At 38.8% G+C, this 24338-nt stretch overlaps 2 protein-coding genes across 4 annotated transcripts; both read right to left on the reverse strand.

Annotated features, from left to right (window-relative positions):
• Positions 1–354: 354 nt before the first annotated feature.
• On the reverse strand, positions 355–5135 carry lrrc14b (leucine rich repeat containing 14B). Its single transcript, XM_017454625.3, has 3 exons — positions 4129–5135; positions 1151–1510; positions 355–1064 (listed from the first exon to the last, which is right to left on the reverse strand). Exons 1-3 carry the CDS (start codon positions 5025–5027, stop codon positions 749–751), a joined length of 1575 nt encoding a protein of 524 aa, XP_017310114.1. The 5' UTR covers positions 5028–5135; the 3' UTR covers positions 355–748.
• Positions 5136–7103: 1968 nt separating this feature from the next.
• On the reverse strand, positions 7104–21833 carry LOC108256774 (protein naked cuticle homolog 2-like). 3 transcript variants are annotated; one of them, XM_017453980.3, is made up of 10 exons: positions 21521–21833; positions 21297–21323; positions 21116–21198; positions 12264–12324; positions 11976–12052; positions 11802–11897; positions 11576–11708; positions 11414–11480; positions 10542–10669; positions 7104–9731 (listed from the first exon to the last, which is right to left on the reverse strand). In XM_017453980.3, exons 1-10 carry the CDS (start codon positions 21543–21545, stop codon positions 9295–9297), a joined length of 1134 nt encoding a protein of 377 aa, XP_017309469.1. In that variant the 5' UTR covers positions 21546–21833; the 3' UTR covers positions 7104–9294. The 3 variants fall into 3 exon arrangements, with proteins under 3 accessions (XP_017309469.1, XP_017309468.1, XP_017309470.1); XM_017453979.3 differs by having other exon boundaries at positions 11976–12067; positions 21521–21830; XM_017453981.3 differs by lacking the exon at positions 10542–10669 and having other exon boundaries at positions 11394–11480; positions 11976–12067.
• Positions 21834–24338: the final 2505 nt, after the last annotated feature.

Below are 24338 nucleotides of genomic sequence, written 5' to 3' on the forward strand. Positions count from 1 at the left end.
TATATCCATTTCTATCCATGTATATCCATGTATATCCATGTATATCCATGCTTCCAGGTGAATCCATGCTTCCAGGGATCAGGGTGTCCCAAAAGTCTCCATACATAAGAGACTACAAGTACATCTCAAAAAATTAGAATATCGTGGAAAAGTTCGTTTTTTCCATAATTTAATTCAAAAAGTGGAACTTTCATATATTCTAGATTCATTATACATAAAGTGAAATATTTCGAACCTTTTTTGTTTTAATCTTGATAATTACAGCTTATAGCTCATGGAAATCAAAAATCCAGTGACTCAAAATATTAGAATTCTTCTTTTGTCAAAGGCATTCTTAAAGGCTATCTGGGGGGGGGGGGGGGGGGGGGGGGGAATCTATAATATAAAGTAGCATGAACTATTTTTTTGTATTTTCTCGATGTTACATCACAGTGACAAAGTTTCGTACTATTTTTTCAGAGAATGTAGTGGGGTTTTTTTATGTTAAATTATTTTGGGTTTTTTTCCTGTTAGAAATTTTTTGTTAGCAATGTTGACACTTCTATGTAGGTAACTGTTTTTATGAAAAAATAGTTCATACACTACTAATTACACTACTAATGATCTAAATTTAGTTCTATTGCACAATTCCGGCCATTTTCTTCACCGTGTACTCTGCTGTCTCTTCCCATATTTTGGAGCTCTTGCGCCTCAAACTGCAAATTTAATCAGACGTTATATTTTGAGTAAATCTCCCATTTCTGTGATCTTACTCATTTAGGCTGTGTTCTCTCCTTTCATTCACACTTGTCACAGTGTGTATAAAATTCCCTATTACTGTATTAAAGGAGCGCAGCATAGAAACTCCTAGTTCATTGCTTGTCTCATGGATGTCAGGATCATAGACTCCAAGCAGCGGTGTGCATACTTCAATATGTCCTTTCCCAACTTGTTCCAGAATGCCCACAAGTTCACTTCTGGCTTGGTGGAACTTGTCTTGATCATAACTCAGTAATGTGGAATCATCCAGTGGGTAGGTTACATCTTCAGAATAGCAGTCACGAGGCACTGGCAGCTCTATATACCTAGCAATGATATATTTGACTAAACAAAACAGTATACACCAATTTCAAAATGTTTATAAGAAGTGTTCCTTGATAGATGCCCTTACCTCAGAGCTGGATAGCCTTGTGCCAGCATGTTAAAGAGTTGGCGCAGGGCTGCTGTGCTCAGTGGGTTTCCCAGAATCTTAAGCTCTTGCATGGCATTACAAGGTCCCAGTGCATGAATGAAGAGGTCCAGGTTCTCATCTGACAGGCCACACTCCTCCAAATTCAGACTGCTGAGTGTAGCTGAGCAGCGATGCAGAAGTTTACGGAAGGTGTTGGGGAAGAGGTCAGCCACCACATGACCACTCAGGTCCAGTTTCACTAGGAACTCGCTGTGCAGGCTGTTAGCCAGGTAAGCCATGTCCACAGGGCTTAGGCAACAGTTAGCCAGCTCTATACACTGCAGTGGGGTGGTCAGAGGACTGAGGACAATACACATAGGTCACTTGTATAACATTATGGCACAATAACAAGTCCTAAACACCTGGCAAAGTATTTATATGGGTGCTGTCAATAAGAATAGAATAAAGAAGGTTGTCATGTTATTAAAGCTTCCCAGGTCATGACCTTCAGTTTACTTTACAGTTATTAATAGATCAGCTTTATCTTTCTATTTTTTGCTGTTACACTGTTCTGACTATTCTCTTGAGAGATTTTACACGGATGCCAGAATCATCATCTAGCTGTAGTATGGAGCAGCTGTCTGCATTCTAACAGTCGGGCAAAACAAATAACTGACTTGTCCCTTCGTAAACAACCAAGGTGATGAGTGATTATGCACATTCCCTTTTTTTTTTATTATACTTCTTATATCATTTGTTTATGATATACAGTGCCCACCACTAATATTGGCACCCTTGGTAAATATGAGTAAGAAGGCTGTGAAAATTGTCTTTATTGTTTAACCTTTTGAAAAAATCACAAAACCAAACACCGGCTTATCCAAAAAGATATCTTTGTTAAATATAGGTGTGCAACAATTATATTGGCATCCATTTATTCTATACTTTGTGCTTCCTCCCTTTGCCAAAATAACAGCTCTGAGTCTTTTCCTATAATGCCTGATGGGGTTGGAGAATACATGACAAAGGATCTGAGACCTTTCCTCCATACAGAAACTCTCCAGATCCTTCACATTTTGAGGTCCACGCTGGTGGACTCTCCTCTTCGGTTCACCCCACAGGTTTTCTATGGGTTTCAAGTCAGGGGACTGGGATGGCAGGACCTTGATTTTGTGGTCAGTAAACCATTTTTGTGTTGATTTTGATGTATGTTTTGGATCATTGTGCTGCTGAAAGATCTAACCATGGCCAATTTTAAGCTTTCTGACAGAGGCAGTCAGGTTTTCATTTAATATCTGTTGATATTTGATTGAGTCCATGATGTCAGGTATCCTAACAAAATGTCCAGGTCCTCTGGCAGAAAAACAGCCCCAAAACATTAAAGATCCACCACCATATTTAACTGTTCTGACCATAGAACCCGATCCCATTTGAAGGTCCAGTAGTGTCTGGCAAACTGAAGACATTTGAGTTTGTTTTTGGATGAGAGTAGAGGCTTTTTTCTTGAAACCCTTCCAAACAACTTGAGGTGAGTTTGGATTGTAGTTTTGGAGACTTTCTGACCACAAGACATAACTAACTTCTGCAATTCTCCAGCTGTGATCCTTGGAGATTATTTGGCCACTCGAACCATCCTCTTCACAGTGCACAGTGCACAGTGAGACGATATAGACACATGTCCAATTCCAGGTTGATTCATAACATTTCCTGTTGACTGGAGCTTCTTAATTATTGCCCTGGAGGTGGAAATGGGCATTTTCAATGCTTCTGCTATTTTCTTATAGACACTTCCCATTTTGTGATCAACAACCTTTTGCTGCACATCACAGCTATATTCATTGGTCTTACCAATTGTTATGAATGACTAAAGGAATTTGGCCTATGTGTTACCTCATATTTATACCCCTGTGAAACAGGATGATATGGTTGAACCATTTCCTGTTCCTAGTCATCCACTAAAAAAAATTTAAAATATCAATGGGAATATATTTCAAATATATCTTTCAAATTTTGGCACACATATTTAACTTTTTATATATATATATATATATATATATATATATATATATATATATATATATATATATATATATAAACCTGTGTTGTGCTTGTAATTGTTTGATATTCATGAGAGCAGAGTATTTTTATGATTTTTTTTAAATAAAAGATCAAAAGGTTCAACAATAAAGACAATTTGCACAGCCTTCTTTGCTCATATTTACCAAGGCTGCCAATATTAGTGGAGGGCACTGTATTATCTAGGTTAACTGTCTGTATTGAAATGGTGTAGTGGAGAATGTTAAAAGTTGAATAATAATTAAAATACTGTAAGAGCACATGCATGAAGCATGACTGAGTTAAAAAATTATTTATGGTTGGCACAGGCACGTGCTTGAGAAACGACCAGTGATGAAATGAACCTCATTTTATAAGTAAACTTTTGTTGTAAACATTTTACATTTTGCAGATTTACTAAGAAGTTATTGATACAAAAAATTGGGACCGAACATATGCTCAGATCCAAAGATAACCACACCACTATCTGTAGTTTTTTATTTTTTTTAATGTATTGTATTGTATTGTATTGTTTCTTTACTAGGAAGCATTTTTGTGTCTGAGAAAAATTATTTATAGGTCATTATTGTTGTTCATTCAGTTATTATTCTTTCTTTCATTCAACTTCAGTAACCTCTGAAGGGTAAGGGTTGATCTGAAGCCTATCCCAGGAACACTGAGCATAAGGCAGGAATACACTCTGGACGGCATGGCAGTCCATCGCAGGTCACCATGCACACACACCTTCAAATGCTCATTCATACCTAGGAGCAATTTAGCGTGGCTAATCCACTGCATGTTTTTGTGATAGGTAACCAGACAGCCCAGAGACAAACTCAGACAGACTAAAATCCCTGCTCAGGATTGAACTGGGGAGCCTGGAGCTGTGAGGCGGTGATGATTTAAACATTACTGTACATCACCTGAGCAGTCGTCGCAGTTGGCCTGTAAGGGTCGAGAAGCCCAGGTAAAGCTCTCTCAGCTCTGTCATCTTGCTCATCAGCTCTCCCAGCACTGTGAGTAGGTCCTCATCGCCCCGAGTCAGTCTGCGCACATCCAGTGCCTGTGCCGGTAAAGTGAGCGAGCGCAGCTGGGGAAAATGAAGCTGTGACAGCATCACCTCCAGATGTGGAGCCTCCAGATGTACATTATGCACCACCTCCAACTTCTGCAGGCCTTCTGTGTTGACCAGGCGCAGCAAATAGAAGAGATCCTTCAGAGGAAGTGAGTCCATACGCAATCCCACACAACGCAGCTTCAACGGGCAGTGCCTGAGCAACAGTAGAGCCTGGACCACCATTTCATAGTTTCGACCTGTTACAAAGGCGTTGAGTTGGACGTCCACCTCAAAGGCTGATGCTGCTGCCTGATCTGCCTGCATGGCCACCATGGTCTCGTAGCACATGCGTGTGAGCAATTCAGTCCGAGCCCAGCGTCCCAGCGAGCTTCTGCATGGGCAGGCCTGGTGCTCAATATCCTGCAGACCAGTCATATCTACCACCCGCAGGACTTTAGCATACGTACTTGGTTCATAAAGAATGTATTCCTTCAAGCCCATCATCATGGCTTTGAGACAGAGGCTGCAGGTGCGTGAGGTGAGATCTATCTGGCAGTCTGAAGTTTTCCCCAGTAATCTCCGCAGACTGAGCTCAGTAAGAGGCCATGTCTTGACCAAGTTATGGAGCACATCTGCCTCTTCTAGCAGGTAGCTTGCCTTAAACAGGATTGGGTAGAGATTGTAAGATAAGCAACTGAGATTCCTAATGGCACATGGGCCACTTCGAACAAAACCCTCTGCTGCTAAGAATTTCAAAGTTTTCATGCTGTTTTTGGCAACTCTTTTGTTCTTCTGAAACGTGTCAGCCTTGTGGAAAGATTATTGAAAGTGTTTTTCCCTCCTTTCGTCGTAGCATGTGTATGAGCATGGGATGTGTCGAGTTGTGTGTTGGGCTGTGAGAGTGAGGAGGTGGTAGTTGAGAGGGATTTATTTTTAGCAGCAGCTGTCTCGTGGATTCAGACACAAGCTGACTCTCAGGTTCTATTTGAAACTATGACTTGCATTATAGGATGGTAACAAGCAACACTTCTGATTCGCTAGGCCATGCAGTAGAAGAGACTTATTTGATTTTTCCTTATTTACCTCCTACATACTGCATGTACTATATACATAATGTCATGTATGCAAGATTAAGAATGAAGCAAAGAATAACACTGCGAGTCGTATAAATATTCAAGAAGTTAGATTAAAAATGCCAAAAATTGCAGTAACCCACCCGTAAACTTCTCACCCCATCACAGCACCATCTTGGTGAATTCTAACACTCGCTGTCCACTTTATTAGGAACACCTGTACATTTCTGAAGTTATCTAATGAGCTAATCATGTGGCAGCAGTGCAAAGCAAAAAAAATAAAAATCATACAGGTACAGGTCAAGAGTTTCAGTTAATGTTCACATCAAACAACAGAATGGGGGCAAAATGTGATCTATATAGGCCTTTTCTAGTCTTCAACTGTCTAGTATCTGTGAGTCTATGCCATGACTGCCTCAGATTCTTGATCCTGGCTGACAGGAGTGGAACTTGATGACGTCTTCTGCTGTTGTAGTTCATCCACCTCAAGGTATTCTGAGATGCTTCTCTGCTCACCACGGATGTAAAGAGTGATTAATTGAGTTACCATAGATTTCCTGTCAGCTAAGACCAATCTGGTCATCCTCCTCTGATCTCTCTTATCAACAAGGTGTTTCAGCCTGCAGTCATTTATTCACAGGATGTTTTCTGTTTTTCACACCATTCTGTGTAAATTCTAGAGACTGTTGTGTGTGAAAATCCCAGGACATCAGCAGTATCTAAACTACTCAAATCAACCCATTTGGTACCAACAACCATGCCATGGTTAAAGTCACAGAGATCACATTTTTTCCCCTATTCTGATGTTTGATGTGAACATTACCTGAAGCTCTTGACTTATATATACATAAGTTCTGGATTGTGCTGCTGCCACATGATTAGCTGATTAGATAACTGCATGAACGTTCTTAAAAAGAACGTGTTCTTTTTAAAGTGAACAGTATAATGTCAGTTTTACTACTATCGACGAGTCTATGATTTGAACATTTCCAACGGGCTTTCCACACTGTGACATTTACACATAAATATCTGTAACCTTTAAAGTATGGATCATTTAAATCTCCATCAGGTTCTAGATAACATTAAACATAAATATATTTGCCAACTGAATGCTAATTAAAAGGTCTTTGTCATTTAACCCCTTAAATGTTCAGAACCCATCAGCCAATCCAAAACTTTTTCCCTTTCTACAACTGCAACTACTATATAACTTGTAATTAATAACAGACTGTGTGCAGCATGAACTGCTGTGGCTTTCACATTCTCCACATGTTCGCAGATTGTATACCTTATGTACCTCGGAGAGCATACAGTCATTTAACAGCAGTCCAATCCATACATTTTCAATAACAACTCCTGTTGTGTAAGCCTATGTAAGTAGCAATTTATGTATACAATTATGTAAATTATACTGAATTTTAGGTATGTATTGATAACCATTTCATTCTTGTGATTGTGTTTATACTATTTTCACGTCTCCTAATTAAAAAAGGTTATACACCTATCATGACTTCTTCATACTAGAAATTACATTATAGTTTCCTTATCAGACACGTTGTATAAAAATGACCTCTACAACATTATATCAGATTATGTACTAAAATATACTGTACACTCACAATCTGGTCTGGATGGTCTAATTCTTAAACATAAATATATTTTTCAAACACCACAGTCTTCAAAATTTACAACATTATTTCCTGTAAAATCTTTAGACTCTAATTTATATGAATATTAAACAACTGATTCAAGATTACTGAACCATTGATTACTGGTTATATATTTTTAATGTACAAATATGCAACAATTTCATCACACATTAGAAATATAGGTTGCATAAAAAGAGTGGTTATTTCTTATAGAAAATCTAGAGATTTCCTATCAGTCTTCTGGGCTTAGAAAAGTGAGGTGACTTCTAAAACAACAGCCATATCAGCTAGATTTCAGGAGGAAATATACATTAATGAATTACATTCTATGCCAATACAGAACTCTGCACAATTATATTTACAAGCATAATACATCACTGTAAGGGTTTATTTAAATATCAGAATCTACTGGAGTTTCTGAACTTTCTGGTAGTAAAACATATTTATTAGTATTAGATTATGAAAAAAGCAAATGATGTATTACTACACATACAGTGAGGGAAAACAGTATTTGATCCCCTGCTGATTTTGTACGTTTGCCCACTGACAAAGAAATGATCATTCTATAATTTTAATGATAGATTTATTTGAACAGTGAGAGACAGAATAACAACAAAAAAATCCAGAAAAACGCATGTCAAAAATGTTATAAATTGATTTTCATTTTAATGAGGGAAATAAGTATTTGACCCCTCTGCAAAACATGACTTAGTACTTGGTGGCAAAACCCTTGTTGGCAATCACAGAGGTCAGACGTTTCTTGTAGTTGGCCACCAGGTTTGCACACATCTCAGGAGGGATTTTGTTCCACTCCTCTTTGCAGATCTTCTCCAAGTCATTAAGGTTTCGAGGCTGACGTTTGGCAACTCGAACCTTCAGCTCCCTCCACAGATTTTCTCTGGGATTAAGGTCTGGAGACTGGCTAGGCCACTCCAGGACCTTAATGTGCTTCTTCTAGAGCCACTCCTTTGTTGCCTTGGCCGTGTGTTTTGGGTCATTGTCATTCTGGAATACCCATCCACGACCCATTTTCAATGCCCTGGCTGAGGGAAGGAAGTTCTCACCCAAGATTTGACGGTACATGGCCCCGTCCATCGTCCCTTTGATGCGGTGAAGTTGTCCTGTCCCCTTAGCAGAAAAACACCCCCAAAGTATAATGTTTCCACCTCCATGTTTGACGGTGGGGATGGTGTTCTTGGGGTCATAGGCAGCATTCCTCCTCCTCCAAACACGGCGAGTTGAGTTGATGGCAAAGAGCTCCATTTTGGTCTCATCTGACCTCAACACTTTCACCCAGTTGTCCTCTGAATCATTCAGATGTTCATTGGCAAACTTCAGACGGGCATGTATATGTGCTTTCTTGAGCAGCGGACCTTGCGGGCGCTGCAGGATTTCAGTCCTTCACAGCGTAGTGTGTTACCAATTGTTTGGCATTGTTTTCTTGGTGACTATGGTCCCAGCTGCCTTGAGATCATCGACAAGATCCTCCCGTGTAGTTCTGGGCTGATTCCTCACTGTTCTCATGATCATTGCAACTCCACGAGGTGAGATCTTGCAAGGAAGCCCCAGGCCGATGGAGATTGACAGTTCTTTAGTGCTTCTTCCATTTGCAAATAATCGCACCAACTGTTGTCACCTTCTCACCAAGCAGCTTTGCAATGGTCTTGTAGCCCATTCCAGACTTGTGTAGGTCTACAATCTTGTCCCTGACATCCTTGGAGAGCTCTTTGGTCTTGGCCATGGTGGAGAGTTTGGAATCTGATTGATTGATTGCTTCTGTGGACAGGTGTCTTTTATACAGGTAACAAGCTGAGATTAGGAGCACTCCCTTTAAGAGTGTGCTCCTAATCTCAGCTCGTTACCTGTATAAAAGACACCTGGGAGCCAGAAATCTTTCTGATTGAGAATAAGAATACTTCAAATACTTATTTCCCTCATTAAATTGCAATTTATAACATTTTTGACATGCGTTTTTCTGGATTTTTTTGTTGTTATTCTGTCTCTCACTGTTCAAATAAATCTACCATTAAAATTATAGACTGATCATTTCTTTGTCAGTGGGCAAACGTACAAAATCAGCAGGGGATCAAATACTTTTTTCCCTCACTGTAGCACCCAATGTTGCATAGTTTTCCCCCCCTAAATTCCTTGACAAATTGTGTTTTTTCTTTCAAATACGGAGAAATACTGTCCCTTTCCACATCTGATTCTGGATGTGATTTATGAAGAAAGATTTTGTGTGTGCAATTTTGAGGGTCACCACCTAAAAAAGCTCCTTCTCAGTCTGTCTTTCTTTCTGAGAGGCTGCAGTCAGGAGGAATAGTAATGGTGGTGGTGATGGTGGTGATGATGGTGATGCTCATGGAGGTGATGGTGCTCATGCCTCTGAGCCATGGGCATGAATCCACCAGGAGAAATGCCACCAGGCTGCAGCTCCAAATCTAGCCCTAGAGGAGGCACAGAGGCTGATTTGGCATCACGAGGCCTGGCATGAACACGTTTACTGTGACTGTAGTGCAGAGACTGCTGCTGTGGAACAGGAGGACAACACCAGCTGACTGGGTGATGTCCATAAATCCTGTTTGATTTGCTGCGGCTCCGCAGAGACCTGAGAAAGGGGAGGCGGCGGCCACCAGACTTCCCCAGGCTGCCACGATCTAGCTGAGGCCATCGATGGTGGGCAGAGCTGGTGCCATATGTGGGGCTGTCCTGACACTGCTCCTCATTGGGTGACTGGTGTGGGTGGTCTGAATCAGATAGGTATTACCAATCACAACTTTGGAGACAATTTGATAAATCTCTTAATAAATGCTGTTTGAATACATACATATATAACACACCTAAAATTATACGCTATCTAGTAAACATATTTAGCATTTGGTACAGTACAGCAGGTTTCAACAGAAATGACAGAGTTTTTTTTTTTAGATCTTAAAAGGTCTAAAGGCTTGAAATTTGAACAGAAATATCAAAATATGGCACCTCATCAAATAAGGCTTTTTAGCTTCCTAAAATATTTCTGTAGGGAGCCCTTTCTGACAGAAAGTTATAGGGTTCTACAGAACACCCTCAGGGTCCCCCAGAGGGATAACTAACAAAATTAAGGGTTCTGATTTTTTTTCTAAGAGGTGCTCTACATTGCTCACAGAATGGCAAGAATGTGCAACATCATTTAAATTTATTTAAAACTTATATAAATTATATGTAATTCCATCTAAAAATGTGTAAAATAGCACATATAAAGAAAAACCCTCCATAAATGTCCTTACTTTTGACTGGTTCTATTATACTCTTTTGTGTGTAACATTTTATAAACATTTGTATGTACAGTGACATGGCTGATTGAAATAAGGTAATTATTAGAAAGAATCACAAGAAAAAAGAAAGGCATTTTTACCAGCTGCTGTGCTGCACACACTACATACCAACATTCACTGTGCTGAGATTTTCTAATTGTTCTTTTAATTAAAAGTTCTCCATTCGAAACCAACATGAAAAGTTTCAACGCGACCTGTTAACCTGGATAATAATGAGCTCATGGTGTGCCACACCTATACCTGCATTAAATTTGGAGGTGTAGTTTTCAATCCCAGCCAGGTCTAAATAGTGGTTTCTGCGTTCTGTGTTCTCATCAATGCGGTAAATTTTCTTCTCAGAGCTGACAGCAGGATTTGTGCTCTGTCCTCTGTGGGGTTAAAAATATGTCTAAAAAGATCATCCAATATACTATAAAAATGTATCATCTTCAGTAACTGTTCTTACTCAGGGTGGATGTGGAGATTATCCTGGGAACACTGGAAACAAGTCAGGAATTTACCCTGGATGGGATGCCAGTGCATTGCAGAACAAAGATCCCACAGTTGTGAGGCGGCAATGCTACCTGCTGTGCCACCGTGCCACCCAGATACATCATATGATTGAGAAATCCATTGTTTACACTATTACTTAAAAAGGAAACAAATATTAAATATTTTAGACAAGTTAACATTTAGGGTGGCTTAGTGGCTAGCACGTTTGCCTCTCCAGGACTGGGGGTTGTAATCTTGCCTCCGCTATGTGTGAGTGGAGTTTCCATGTTCTCCCATTGCTTTGGGGGTTTCCTCTGGGTACTCTGGTTTCCTATCCCCCAATCCAAAGACATGCACTGTAGGCTGATTGCCATTTCCAAATTGTCTGTAGCATGTGTGTGTGTATGCGCGATTGTGCCCTGCGATGGATTGGCACCCCATACAGGGTGTCCCCCACCTTGTGCCCTGAGTTCCCTGGGATAGGCTCCAGGCTCCCCATGACCCTGTATAGGATACGCAGTATGGAAAATGGATGGATGGAAGTTTTACCCTAACCTTGTCTAATTTCAAAAAGTCTCAGTATGCATTCTTTTAAAAGGTATTCTTCTAGCCGGAACTCACGCTTTAAATAATGAGCTGACCTGATGTGAATCGGGTGGTGTTCCTCCAGGTGATCCTGCACGTTCTGTGGAAGACTAATATCTCGCTCTAACAGGGGATTAAAGTTCCACCTGATCAATACTTTATTCAATCACTTTAAAAATTAAATAATCTGTTCTAAATAAACATGAGGAAAGACTCACCTCTTCTGTTGCTACTGGATATTAAAGGTGTTACAGTTAGTTTGACACGCAGTGTTTTGCTGTCACAGAGTGCAGTCTGTTTGACCGATGCTTCCACTACTTCATAGATGGTATGCATCAGGGTGGACATATCCTACAGCATAAAACCCCGCACACACAAACTTTGAGACACTGTGGTAGGGTTTTTTTTCAGAGCCATGCAGATTGTTGCTAATATAGCCATTACCTCTTTGGTTACTCTGCCACTGTTGTCAAAGTTGTACAAAGTAAACACCCACTCTTGGTTGTTTTTATCCACTAAGGGGACATTACACTCCATGTCCTGTAAATGACATAAAAGGTTCTTACTTGGACTGCCATAACGTCATTCATTTATAATCTTTTCAGGGCGTTCACTCACATCAGTTTTTGCATTCCTCCTTGGGGGATCTGCACTTTCTGATGAAACTTTGTAACTTTGACATTCAGCTGTTCTCTCTGGTGGCAAGATTACTACAAATAAAAACAAGGCCAAAAATGCTCAAGCGAATAAATAGCATATACTGTATGTCCAAATGAGTCAAACAGCATAGCTGTAACCATACCATTGCCAATATTCATATAATGGCTTTATGACTTGCATTGATGGTAACGGAGGTTCTCAGGAACGTGTTATTCTGTAAGCTCCCATCAGGGTTTCTAAACTTACCCTCCAGAGGGCAGTCATGATCCAAGAAGTGGTCATCCATTAGCTCTGTACCACACATATCCTACACAGAAAAAAACAAAAGAGTGGGAGAAACAGTGAGAAAATAATCCATGTTTGGCCGGTCTGTCTGTCTGTCTGTTTGTCTGTCTGGTAGAGACACAAATGGTTGAGAGAACTGGAGAATCCAGCACATCTGTAAAGCTGTAATATCAATGTCTAGGTCAGAGGCTCAATTTTTCAGCCAGCTCTTTCTTGTGTGTTCCAACTTTCTGTCTATTAAAAAAAAAAAAGCTGTGCAAACTTAAAATTGTCTGAAATACAACCCTTCTAGACACATGCACATATCTTCCATAACTTTTTAAAGTTTATTAAAGTTTATTATTATTATTTTTGCACTCACAGCCTCTTGATTAACACAATACTATTAAATAAATGAAACTGAGTTTTCCTCATCCTTGCTTGAGACATGTAAAGCGCGCACACACACACACACACACACACACACACACACACACACACACACACACACACAACCTTGGTGCACTTTGTCTTAGTTTACAATCAACCCCCTAATGTATCCTCTATGAAGGGGAGAAAAAAGTTCACTTCATTCTTTGCACTCCTGTGGTCTCGAGCACAATTGTTTCCAGACACATTCTTGATGTTAGCAGGAGGAAGTAAAACAGCCTACAGTGCAAAACAGCTTGCCATCTTAACTAATCTCTCCATCATAATTTACTTCATGTGCCCCAAAACAATCCATAAGACAAATCAAATCCCCACAGGTCACACCAGATATGAAAGCTGACTCCTTGGCCTCAAACTAGAGTTATACAACACAAAACAGGGTGGTCTAAACATCTTAATTACAAACTATGGAACACAGAGGTTGTACCGAGTGATCCAGTGATGAAGCTACAAATATTTGTTGCTGCCTTCATGTGCGCTAACTAAAAGGTATACAAGCATTCATAACAGGTTACATAAGCAATGTTTAGGAAAAACTGGTATTTCTGTGTTGGTTTGTGCAATTTTGGTGGAATTTGTCGACACCATCAAAGTTTTATATTAAACCAGCAAATTTTAATTAAGTTTTTAATTCATGACTTGATTATCTTTTTAAGTACAAGTACAACCCCACTTCCAAATAAGTTGGGACGCTGTGTAACATAAAAACAGAATGCAATGATTTGCAAATCTCATAAACCCATATGTTATTCACAATAGAACATAGAAAGCCAAATAGCAAATGTTTAAACTGAGTAAATGTACCATTTTAAGAAAAAAATTAAGTACTTTTGAATTTGATAGCCACAACACATCTCAAAAAGAAGTAAAGATGGGCAGTTCACCAATCTGCAAAAAACTGTGTCTACAGTTTTTGGAACAATTTCAGAATAATGTTCCTCAACATAAAATTGCAAAGACTATGAATATCTCATCATCCACAGTACATAATATCAAAATATCCTGAGAATCTGGAGAAATCCCTGTGTGCAAGGGACAAGGGCAAAAATCAATGTCAGGTGACATTGCATTAAAAACAGGCATGACTCTGTAATGGAAATCACTGCATGGGTTCAGAAACACCTCCAGAACTCATTGTCTGTGAACACAGTTCGCCATGCCATCCACAAATGCTGGTTAAAGCTCTATCATGCAAAGAAGAAGCCATATGTGAACATGATCCAGAAACGCCGCCGTCTTCTCAGGGCCAAAGCTCATTTAAAATGGACTGAGGCAAAGTGGAAAACTGTTCTGTGCCCAGACGAATCAAAATTTTAAATTCTTTTTTGAAACAATGGACTAAACTAATGAGGACTAAAGAGGAGAGGGACTATCCAGCTTTTTATCAGCGCTCAGTTCAAAAGCCTGCATCTCTGATGGTATGGGGCTGCTGAAAAGGTATATACAGATTTTAGAGCAACATATGCTTCCATCCAGATTCCATCCCATCTTTACTTCTGAGAGACTCTGGGTATAAAAATAGTATCTTAGAGAGGCAATCATGTTACTGACCTGTTACTGGCCAATTAACCTAATTAGTTTCAAAATGTTCCTCCAACTGTTTCTTTTTAGTAACACTTATTTTTCCAGCCTTTTGTTGCCCCCATCCCAACTTATTTGAGACGTGTTGTGGGCATGAAATTCAATTTCCTTACAATGGTACATTTCCTCAGTGTAAACATTTGCTATTTGGCTTTCTATGTTCCATTATGAATTACATATGGGCTTATGAGATTTGTAAATCAGTACATTCTGTTTTTATATAAATTTTACACAGCATCCAAACTTTTTCTGAATTGGGGTTGTATATCTGGTTCTCACTATAAAACAGATCACTATAATAAAAAAAAAAATCCATACCATTCTTCTAAACTGACTACTGATTGTTCGGCTATTGACCAAAAGACTGTAAGAAAAAGAATCTGAAGTCACTGTACAATGGTATACTAGAGTAAGATTTCTGAAATGGGTATAGCATTATCTGTTCTATACCCATGCTACTGTCAGTAGCAAGTAAAAAACCCATACTACTACTACTAGTAGTAAGTAAAAATCTGCCATTACTAGTGTCTAGATGGCTTCTGCCAGGATTATTTAGTTTACAATCAACCCTCATTTCTTCACTGGCAGTTCTCTACGGTAGTACACATCATTGCTATATACAAGTGTTTCTAGTCTATTGACTCTTGTTGTTCAAAGGCATTAACTCATTTACAAAGGTAATTTCTAATACATAATTGTCACTGATAAATGAAAACCTTAGTGATAACTAAGTGATTAGTGATAAACTTTTATGTAAGTCCAGGCTTTTCCATTTCTTTAAAATGTTGCATTCAATTTGCCCATGATGTCCCATTGCATTAATGTTTACATACTGTATATGCTGTGAATGCATTTGTATGTTTTTGTCAGTAAGAAAGATGCAAATCCACAGGAATTGTTATAGATGCCCATATATAGAAATCTACATAAACAACAGGGTGTTGTAATGCGTCACCACCCTGAAGTTGTTTATTTTCCAATAACAGCATTTCCCGATGTGACTTATTGCTGTTATATTACAACAATTTGCCACTGCTAACTATTTTTTATTTATTAAAAACTTGAACATCATACATTTTATTCATTTATAGCTACATTTCATGTTCTGGAATGTCATTGAAACAGCAGCTATAAACAGTCATTCCACCCTTAACTCAACTTTTGTCTCTCTCTTGAAGTTAAAAAGACAAAAAAAATGTTTTGTCATGTCATAAAAAATAAACAAAGCCCTCTGCCCTGAAGACTTTCCCAGGTATGAAAACTTGAAAGACCAGCTTTACCTCTGATTGTTACAAAACCATTGAAAATCCATTTCATGAGTGCGTCCATACAAGTTCCATAGTAGTCCCATGTTTAAGTTGTATAGAAAAGATAACATATTAGAACAAGTCCCTTAATATAAACCTTAAAGCTGGATCTACTGTCAGAGCTGCCATTGAAGAAAGTTAATCAACACCTGACCAATTAGGGTTGAGTTTCCCAAACATAGCACAGCGCAAAGATTTACCATTTAACAACAGTTAAATAGTAGAGTGAACATCACAATGAACACACTCACTCACTCACTCACTATCTCTCTCTCTCTCTCTCTCTCTCTCTCTCTCAGTTAAGATATTCTAAAATTTTGCAAAGCTGTTTGGGAAACTGAATGCGCAGGATCATGCATTCAATGGCACTGTAGTACAAACAAATATGCACACTCTGGTTTGATCAGAAGCAATAGATCAACAATTGAACCTGATCCTCACACTAATAGTACAAATTAACTTTGTAACATATGCAATATGGAGTTTAAGAGAATAAAAAAGCAACAGAAAGCAACTGCATGATAAATACTGTACTATTTCTGCCAGACTTTACAGCAGCCTGCATAATAAAACCAGACTCATTAAGTCACTTATATTCCTAGTAAATACTGCCACACACAGAGCATCATCTACAAGCAAAATGTGCATGGCATATGTTTCGCACCAACCACTGCACTTTCCATAAAAAGAAGCAAATACCTGTGGAAACATCTGTCATACATATGAGTGACCTGCATCAAATTAAACTTCAAACAAACAGGGAAATGTTTCAACATAATGAGGAGCAGTAGCAAAGAGCAAGGACAATGTGTGACCATAAAATCTATAGATGCCCAGTGCATCTAAAGTGCAGCCCAGTACAGGAGAACAAAGCCCTTTGCAGACGAGTGCAGTGAGTGACTGGCCTTTCTGCCAGTGATTTCTCCCATCATCACAGCCAAGCCACTGCCACGCTCTGCCTGCTCTAGGGCCTTTCATGTTTGCTCATGTTACCAGCATGAGGGGGGCCTTTTCCTGTCCTACACTGGGTGTCACAAGACCAGCCACCCCCACCAACCCTGTTTCCTCTCCACTACCCACACACACCACTCTCTGAACCCATTCACAATGCTGGGAACAGTGGTCTGCTTTGTTTCAGTTCACTTCCTGTCACCAAACACCTGGACTAAAGCCTTATTACATGATGAGGGAGAGGGGGGTAAAAGCACCATCATTGCATCATCACTGAGCCAAAGAAGGTTAGGATACGGTCAGGGCCTATGGTACGCTAAAACATCCTAATATACTGTCTCCACTATTGTGGAGTTTGGAATTGAATGATTTTTATCTTTTATGGTTGTAAACTAAACTCTCCTACAAACCTGAACCTGTGTTCAGGCAAGCAAATGGATAAACAAGTTAGATAGACAAAACCACACTGAATCACTGAAGACCACACTATAGTGTCTTTTCCTCTGACACTGCTCACAGAAAAAGAAAATATTACCAACGAACAAGAAAAACTCAGCTTTGGATTGTAAACAACATATACATTACTACTAAATATTCTGTACTTCACTACACATTAAATATAATCCACAGCATTGTTTTTATGCCAGCATTCTTCAAGTCTGTCAAAGCAAACAGGTTTTGTAGTGAATGGAGCCTTTGTTATTCTATTTAGTACTTCAGCATGACTCACATTACTTTACAGAAGTGTTGATGGGAGACTTCAGAGCATTGCTTGGATGTCAAGAATATGAACTTCAAGACTAATCCATAAACCAGTATATCTCATTTCTCTTTAATAAGAGGAAGAAACAACCTCTTTGTTTATTATACAAACACTGTTTCAAGCTAAATAATGTAGGTATATTCTTACTGCTATGTGGTGAAGTAATTTCTAAAGATTGTTTTTTTTAAAAAAAAAGAAAAAGAAGAAGAAAAAGACTTTTGTTCAACAAGTAAATGTTTGAAGAAAAGTTCAGGAGAAATGGTGGGACATTAGCTTAACTACACAAACAATCTGACTAAATTCCTAACAAATTGTTTTAGCACTTGCTTTACTGAAGGAAACAATTTGAGAGATGCATCAACTGGTTCTAGCGCTCCACAAATCATGTGCTACACAACGATGCTTCAAGTTGGCTGCTTAGATTTTGAATCAATTGAGTAAACAAGTTACAGTCAATTCTAGGTTTTTTTTTCCTCAAGGCAGAGTCACGGCTCAGTGGCTGTGGCACACGCTCCCCTCCCCCTGGCCTTTGAAGTGTGTCTGTGAGCGGAAAAAGGGTGAAAGAGGGGTTTCATCCAGGCTCTCCAAGAAAACACTGGATGCTTTGAGCACAGTGGCCTGGCCCTTTCAAGTGTCCCAGGCTTTATGGTTCACACAAAAGGGAAATGTTATAATTAAACCCAGAGAATACACAAATCATCCATGCTAACCTCATCTCCAGAAGAAATGAAGGCAAATAAACATTTTTGTGTGTTTTATTTAAAAATGAATGTACAGTCATGTGAACAAATAAGTGCACCCCATGGAAATTGTTGGCTTTTTTGACATATCTGGACAAGAAACATTTGATCATCTTTGAAACAGTGTCTTTATTAATAAAGTCGATATTTGAACAAAACCACAAGGAATAATAGCTTTTTCAGTCATTCATTCAACAGAAGTATCAATAGATGTGATATTCTTCTGTGGAAAAAGTAAGTACACCCTTGGCCTCAGAAGCTAGTATTGCCCCCTTTAGCAGAAATAACTTCTTGTAGGTGTTTTGCATAACTGTCCACCAGGCTTGCTGTAATTTTTGACCACTCTTCCATACAATACAAAACCGTACAATATTTGTCTCTCCAAAGCACATTATTCCAAAAACACCAGGTCTTTACCTGTATGCTCATTGGCAAACTGTAATCTTGCCCTAATGTTCTTTTTAGACAGCAAAGGCTTTTTCCTGGCATGTCTCACATGCACAAATTTGACCAGCAATCTCTTTCTGATTGTAGAAGCATGCACTTTGACACCAACAGTTGCAAGACTTACTAGCAGATCCTGATCCAATTTTATGTTTCTTGGAGACTTCTTTTTGCATCAGACGGTCTGCCCTTGGGCTGAATTTGCCGGGATCGCCGGTCCTGGACAAATTGGCAGTCATTTGTAGACGATTTTCCTTATAGTGGAATCTAAATCTTTCTAAATCCCTTGCCTATGCAGTGGATGCATAGGCATCCACAACCTTTTTTTTTCCTGAAGACCTTACAGAACTCTTTGAATCTTGGCATGATGACGCCACACATCTTAATAGCAAAAGTAACACCAGACATTAGATATGAGGGGGTATAAATAAGACAGGTTCCACCTGCACTCCTTAGGCAGGTTCTAATCATTGACACACAATCTTGAACACCTGATTCTAATTTTATGGATTTGAAGGCATAATTTATGTTACCATGTGACTGATCTGTTGTTTTTTTTTGTTCGTTTAAATTGTGGAAATTACATAAAATTGACATTTTGTAGTGTCATTTGATAGAATGCATCACCTTTATTAATAGGCACTGTTTCAAAGAGAATCAAATGTTTGCTTGTCCAAATATGTTAAAATAAATAAATAAATAAATAATGGCTGTAAAGTACGAATAAATCAAAGAAAATAGAACTAAGGTTCTTCTGAAAACTCTGGCGCTCTTAAAACTGGCCCACACATTACTTTTCACTGTTATGTAATAAAATGTGCAAATTGACTCAAGGGATTATATTTACAAATGTATATTTAATATAATATTTATATATATATATATATATATATATATATATATATATATATATATATATATATATATATATATATATGAATACTTTACTGGACATGTTGACGTCATTTGTCCTGTGTGTTTTATAAAATGCATTGCAGTATGATATTTTGCATTTACAGGACTAGCCCTGTTCAGATATTAGATCTTACTTCATACCTAAGCTATAATTATCTATTCTGTAACATTTTTGGGCAGAACTCAAATTTATAATATAAATAATTGCTAATCAACAACACTTATTTAATAGACTGAACTGAGATTCTGCATGAGGAATCCTCACTAACCCCAGGCCTCTCATCCCAACTCCCCAAGTTCAGCCATCTCCATTTCATAAGTGGTCTCCCACAACCCTTTGTCATGCCACTCCTCCCACTATCTACACCTCCTTCTTCCTCCTCCAACCACTTCCCCCTATTTTCCCAGGACAGCCCCTCTCTGTTTTCAAAACCACTACCAGATGTGTGGTGGAGGGAGCTGCATTCAAGGGCCCTGCTCTTCTGGCTGCCGGCCATATGCATTTCACACTGTGATGAAGGTTCCAGGCTCAATTGAGAGAATGAGAGTGCAGGAGAGACAGGAAAGAGCACACTTCCCAAACACCATTAAAGAGCTTAGTCCATCTATATAGAGTTCAATTCTGAGTGTAAAGAATTTAGATTTAGAGTTACAACTACTTTGAAAAAAGTATCTTATCCATTGGTGAAAATGGCTTAAGCATCACAGAGCGCTTCCTGTCTAAATATACACTGTGGCAGAATCAATGCTGCAGAAGAACTAAATCATATTTTGTGGCCACCATAAGGTACTTATCAACCAAATCATAACATTTGCCAAAAAAAGAACATGTAAATTCTTTAACAATCAAAAATGCACCTATAGTTTGATGATAAGAGCAATCAACATTATTTGAAACCAGTGTCTACTTCATACCTTGCTCTAAACATATCACATTTCCTATGTTTGGTACTTTATAGAGGACAAGTGCAAGAACGTTTAGATTCCAGGCAAAAACCATGGTGATATATTGAAGTTACAGAGTTACTTAAGGCAAGCGAACATGTGTAAAGATCTTATGAGGACAACATCATAGAAATTAATACATATAGGATCCATTTCACTATATTTTGTGCTCCTACATTTCTAGGGAGTATTATCCCATTACTTTATATCATATAGCCACCATGCTGAAAGAAAAACAAACAATAGAAACCCTCATAGAATTTGTAATAGTTTTAATGGTTATAACGGGAATTGTATTGGTTTTAAAGGAAACTGTAATGGTCCCTGTAGGTCTCTACTGGTAATTTGTTGCCTTCTATTGGTGGCATGTTATGTCTAGTGGATACCATTAAGGACCAGTAATTGTAATGGATTTAATGGTTAGCTTTTTTGTTCGTTTGTAATGGAATATGTAGTAGAAACTATTAGAATGTCTGTGATGGTTTCTATTGTTTTTTTCCCCCCAGCAGGACTGCGTGTGTGTGTGTGTGTGTGTGTGTGTGTGTGTGTGTGTGTGTGTGTGAGTGTGTGAGTGAGTGAGAGAGAGAGAGAGAGAGAGAGATTTAATATGCTAGTAAACTTGTTTTTTAAGCAACACCTTTACTGATTAATATCACCGTGTGCAATTAACGTATAATATATAAATAAATGTATGCTATGCTATTAAGGGAAGTGTTAAATGGGTGAGTTCGCTCTTACCTGCTTGTTTCGGATTTTGTGTGACTCGCTGGGATGAGCCGACTCTCCCTGCACGAGAAGAGAACTCGTCGCCAAAGTGCCACCTAAAAAATTACAGAGACGCTCGCAAAAATTGCTCAGCAACGCAAAATATCCACAATAAACTCTGAAAAAGATGTCGAAGCTCACACAGCTTACATACCTTCTGGACTTTCCCTGCGTTTACACGCTAAAATGAACAGAAAGGATGTGTGAGGTGAGATATAAAATAATCCGACTATAAACTATATACCACTACACTATATCTCAGGAAAATGTTACTCTCTCTCTCTCTCTCTCTCTCTCTCTCTCTCTCTCTCACACACACACACACACACACACACACACACACACACAAAACAAAAAAACAAAAACAAAGCATCTTACCATTTTTCGACTGCAAAAGCCCCATCTTCCTTTATAATGCTTTAATTAGCCTGTTAGGAAGATCTGAAGGCTTCTCTGTGCCATGACAGGCGGAGGAGGACTAAAGTGGCAGGGCTGCATGTGGGATTGTCCCTACCGTGCAGTAATAGACTGAAGTTCTGTAGATTACTGCGTGGGAATGTTCCACATGAGGCTTTTTTCCCCTGTGAGGCAGAAACGCACATCTTAAATTGTGAAAGCCCCCCCTCCTCGCGAGACGCGCCTCTCGTAACTCATTGGTTATTGAGCAGCAACTGGAGCCTATTTATTACATATACTACATGGCCAAAAGTTTGTGGACACCTGACCATCACATCCCTTTGCTGTTCTAAGAACCTCCACTCTTCTGGGAAGCCTTTCCACTAGATTTGTGAGCTTGGCTGTGAGGATTTGTGATCATTCAGCCACAAGAGCATTAGTGAGATCAGGCATGATGTTGGGTGAGGAGGTCTGGAGTGCAGTCGGCGTTCCAGTTCATCCCCAAGGTGTTCAGTGGGGTTGAGGTAAGGGCTCTGTACAGGACACGCGAGTCCTTCCACTCCAACTTTGACAAACCGTGTCTTCATGGGGCTCGATTTGTGCACAGGGGCATGGTCATGCTGGAACAGGTTTGGACTTCTTAGTTTCAGTGAAGGGAAACTGTAAAGCTACAGCGTACAATGACATCCTATACAAATGTGTGCTTCCAACTTTGTGGCAACAGTTTGGGAGAAGATTCACAATGGTGTGATGGTCAGATGTCCACAAACAGTTGGTTATATAGCATATATATATAATCTGGTCAAACTAGACAAGTAATAGTAAAAAAGTTGACTATCTGGACAGACATACATGTAAAGCTTGCACGACAAGGTGGTACGGATACAGACCCTGCATTTCAGCTGATCAAACTGAGTCTGGTTTGAATCTGAAGAAAAAAACATCTGAAAAGAATTTAGCAGCAATAACATGAATCCATGGACCCAACCTGCCTTGTGTTAACAGGCTGGTGGAGGTGGTGTAATGGTGTGGGGAATGTTTTCTTGGCACACTTTGGGCCCGTTACCAATACCAATCAGTTATCATCACTTGAATGCCACAGACTATATGAGTATTGTTGCTGATCATGTGCATCCCTTCATGGCCAAAATTGACCATCTTCTGATGGCTATTTCCAGCATGATAATGCACCATGTCACAAAGCTGAAGTCTCAAACTGGTTTCATGAACATGACAATGAGTTCATTGTTCTTCAGTGGCCTTCTCAGTCACTGGATCTCAATCCAGAAGAACACCTTTGTGATGTGATAGAACGGGAGATTCACAGCATGAACGTGCAAATGAAAAATCTGCAGGATGCAAATCTCTGGATGCAGACCCAGCATTCCAGCCAATCAAATCGAGTACTTAAGGAAAATACTGTAGCAGAGCCTAATCTTAAATAAATAAATAAATAATCTGCCAATATATCATCTCTGGTTTTCTAAACATGTACTAGCTCAGCTTCTGTTGTGGTTTGTCCAATCATATGAATTTAGATAAATTATTTATCTGAAGGCAGCTCATCAGACCTGAGGTCAGAAAGGGGAGCGTTTTCACAGAGCTTTAACGTCAGGTCTTATTAGCAAACTTATGATATGGTTTGTTTAAAAAAAAAATCCATACAGAAAATAGATTGTTTAAAGCAAATGAACAGAGGTATGTATTTGTTTTCCCTGTATCAAACTCAAAATAAACATGTCTCATCTGTTCGGAGTCCATTGTGCTATCACTGTAAATAAATCCTATAAATTTACAGTATTTATTTTACAGTAAAATGCTGTTTTAATGTTTTACACAATTGTAATGTAAACAATTGGACAATTAGGGCAGTGTACTGGCTTACAGTAAAATACAGTGCATTCTGGGATATCCAGCGTTTTAGGTAAGAGTGAGATATTTTTCTGTGTGTCAAGATCTGAAAATTAGTGGATCATTTCTTGTGCCCCAATATATTAGTGACTATATAGGGTGAACAAAAACCTTCTTTGAGTTTAAGGTTATATGCTAGTAAAGCACTGAAATTGTGGTTAATTCACGTGGTTGAATCAGTGTAATCTATTTGAGGCTTAGTGGTTAAAGGGTTGAGCTCCATATGAGAAGGCTGTTAGTTCAAATCCCATGAACAAGACCCTTAACCTTCAACTGCTCAGTTGTATCCTGCCTGAATTGTAAGTTACGCTGTATAAAAGCTTCAACCAGATGAGCATGTGAAAAAAGGGTCATGCTTCTTCAGAATATGATATAACAGGCTAAAGGAATGCTATTTTTTCCCTTTTATATGTAGATTATCAGCTTCTTGAGGATTTCAGAATTGTATAGTGTGTTTTCATGGGATTTATTTTATTAATGGCAAGAAAACTCAGACGATACAAAAATACTGTTCCAGTGTATCTGAATTCACCCTATTCTAGTTAATATTTGCCTGCAGTTGTGTTCATGCAAAACTTTGCAATCAAAACAGTATTAAAATGACTCCAGATTTGTTTTGGTGAAAGTCGCTATGTAATGTAACAATGTTAAATGTTTTACCTGTTTAGATTAGGTTTCATTTACTAACCATACACAGTGGCTGTAGAATATGACTGGATGGATATATTGACAGAATAATCACATAAGAAATAAGGATTTAAGGCAATATAAATTAAGTGCGATTTTGTGAGCCATCACTTTTGATGCCTTTATTATGACAAGCAGAGAGAGTAACAGGTGAAAAATAACATAAAACAAGATAAATGGACTACAGAAATCATAATGCCTT

This window comes from Ictalurus punctatus, chromosome 24 (genome assembly GCF_001660625.3).
Source record: "Ictalurus punctatus breed USDA103 chromosome 24, Coco_2.0, whole genome shotgun sequence".
NCBI classification, from domain to species: domain Eukaryota; kingdom Metazoa; phylum Chordata; class Actinopteri; order Siluriformes; family Ictaluridae; genus Ictalurus; species Ictalurus punctatus.

Bases quoted from the DNA above. Each gene is read 5' to 3' on its own strand.
- LOC108256774 (XM_017453979.3), bottom strand. From the start codon at position 21,545: ATGGGGCTTTTGCAGTCGAAAAATG. The intron at 21,324-21,520 runs GTAAGATGCTTT...TGTTCATTTTAG, and splicing joins GCTTTTGCAGTCGAAAAATG to CGTGTAAACGCAGGGAAAGT. The intron at 11,898-11,975 runs GTGAGTGAACGC...TGTCATTTACAG, and splicing joins GGAGGAATGCAAAAACTGAT to GACATGGAGTGTAATGTCCC.
- lrrc14b (XM_017454625.3), bottom strand. From the start codon at position 5,027: ATGAAAACTTTGAAATTCTTAGCAGCAGAGGGTTTTGTTCGAAGTGGC. The intron at 1,511-4,128 runs GTGATGTACAGT...TATTGTCCTCAG, and splicing joins CAACTGCGACGACTGCTCAG to TCCTCTGACCACCCCACTGC. The intron at 1,065-1,150 runs GTAAGGGCATCT...TATCATTGCTAG, and splicing joins CAAGGCTATCCAGCTCTGAG to GTATATAGAGCTGCCAGTGC.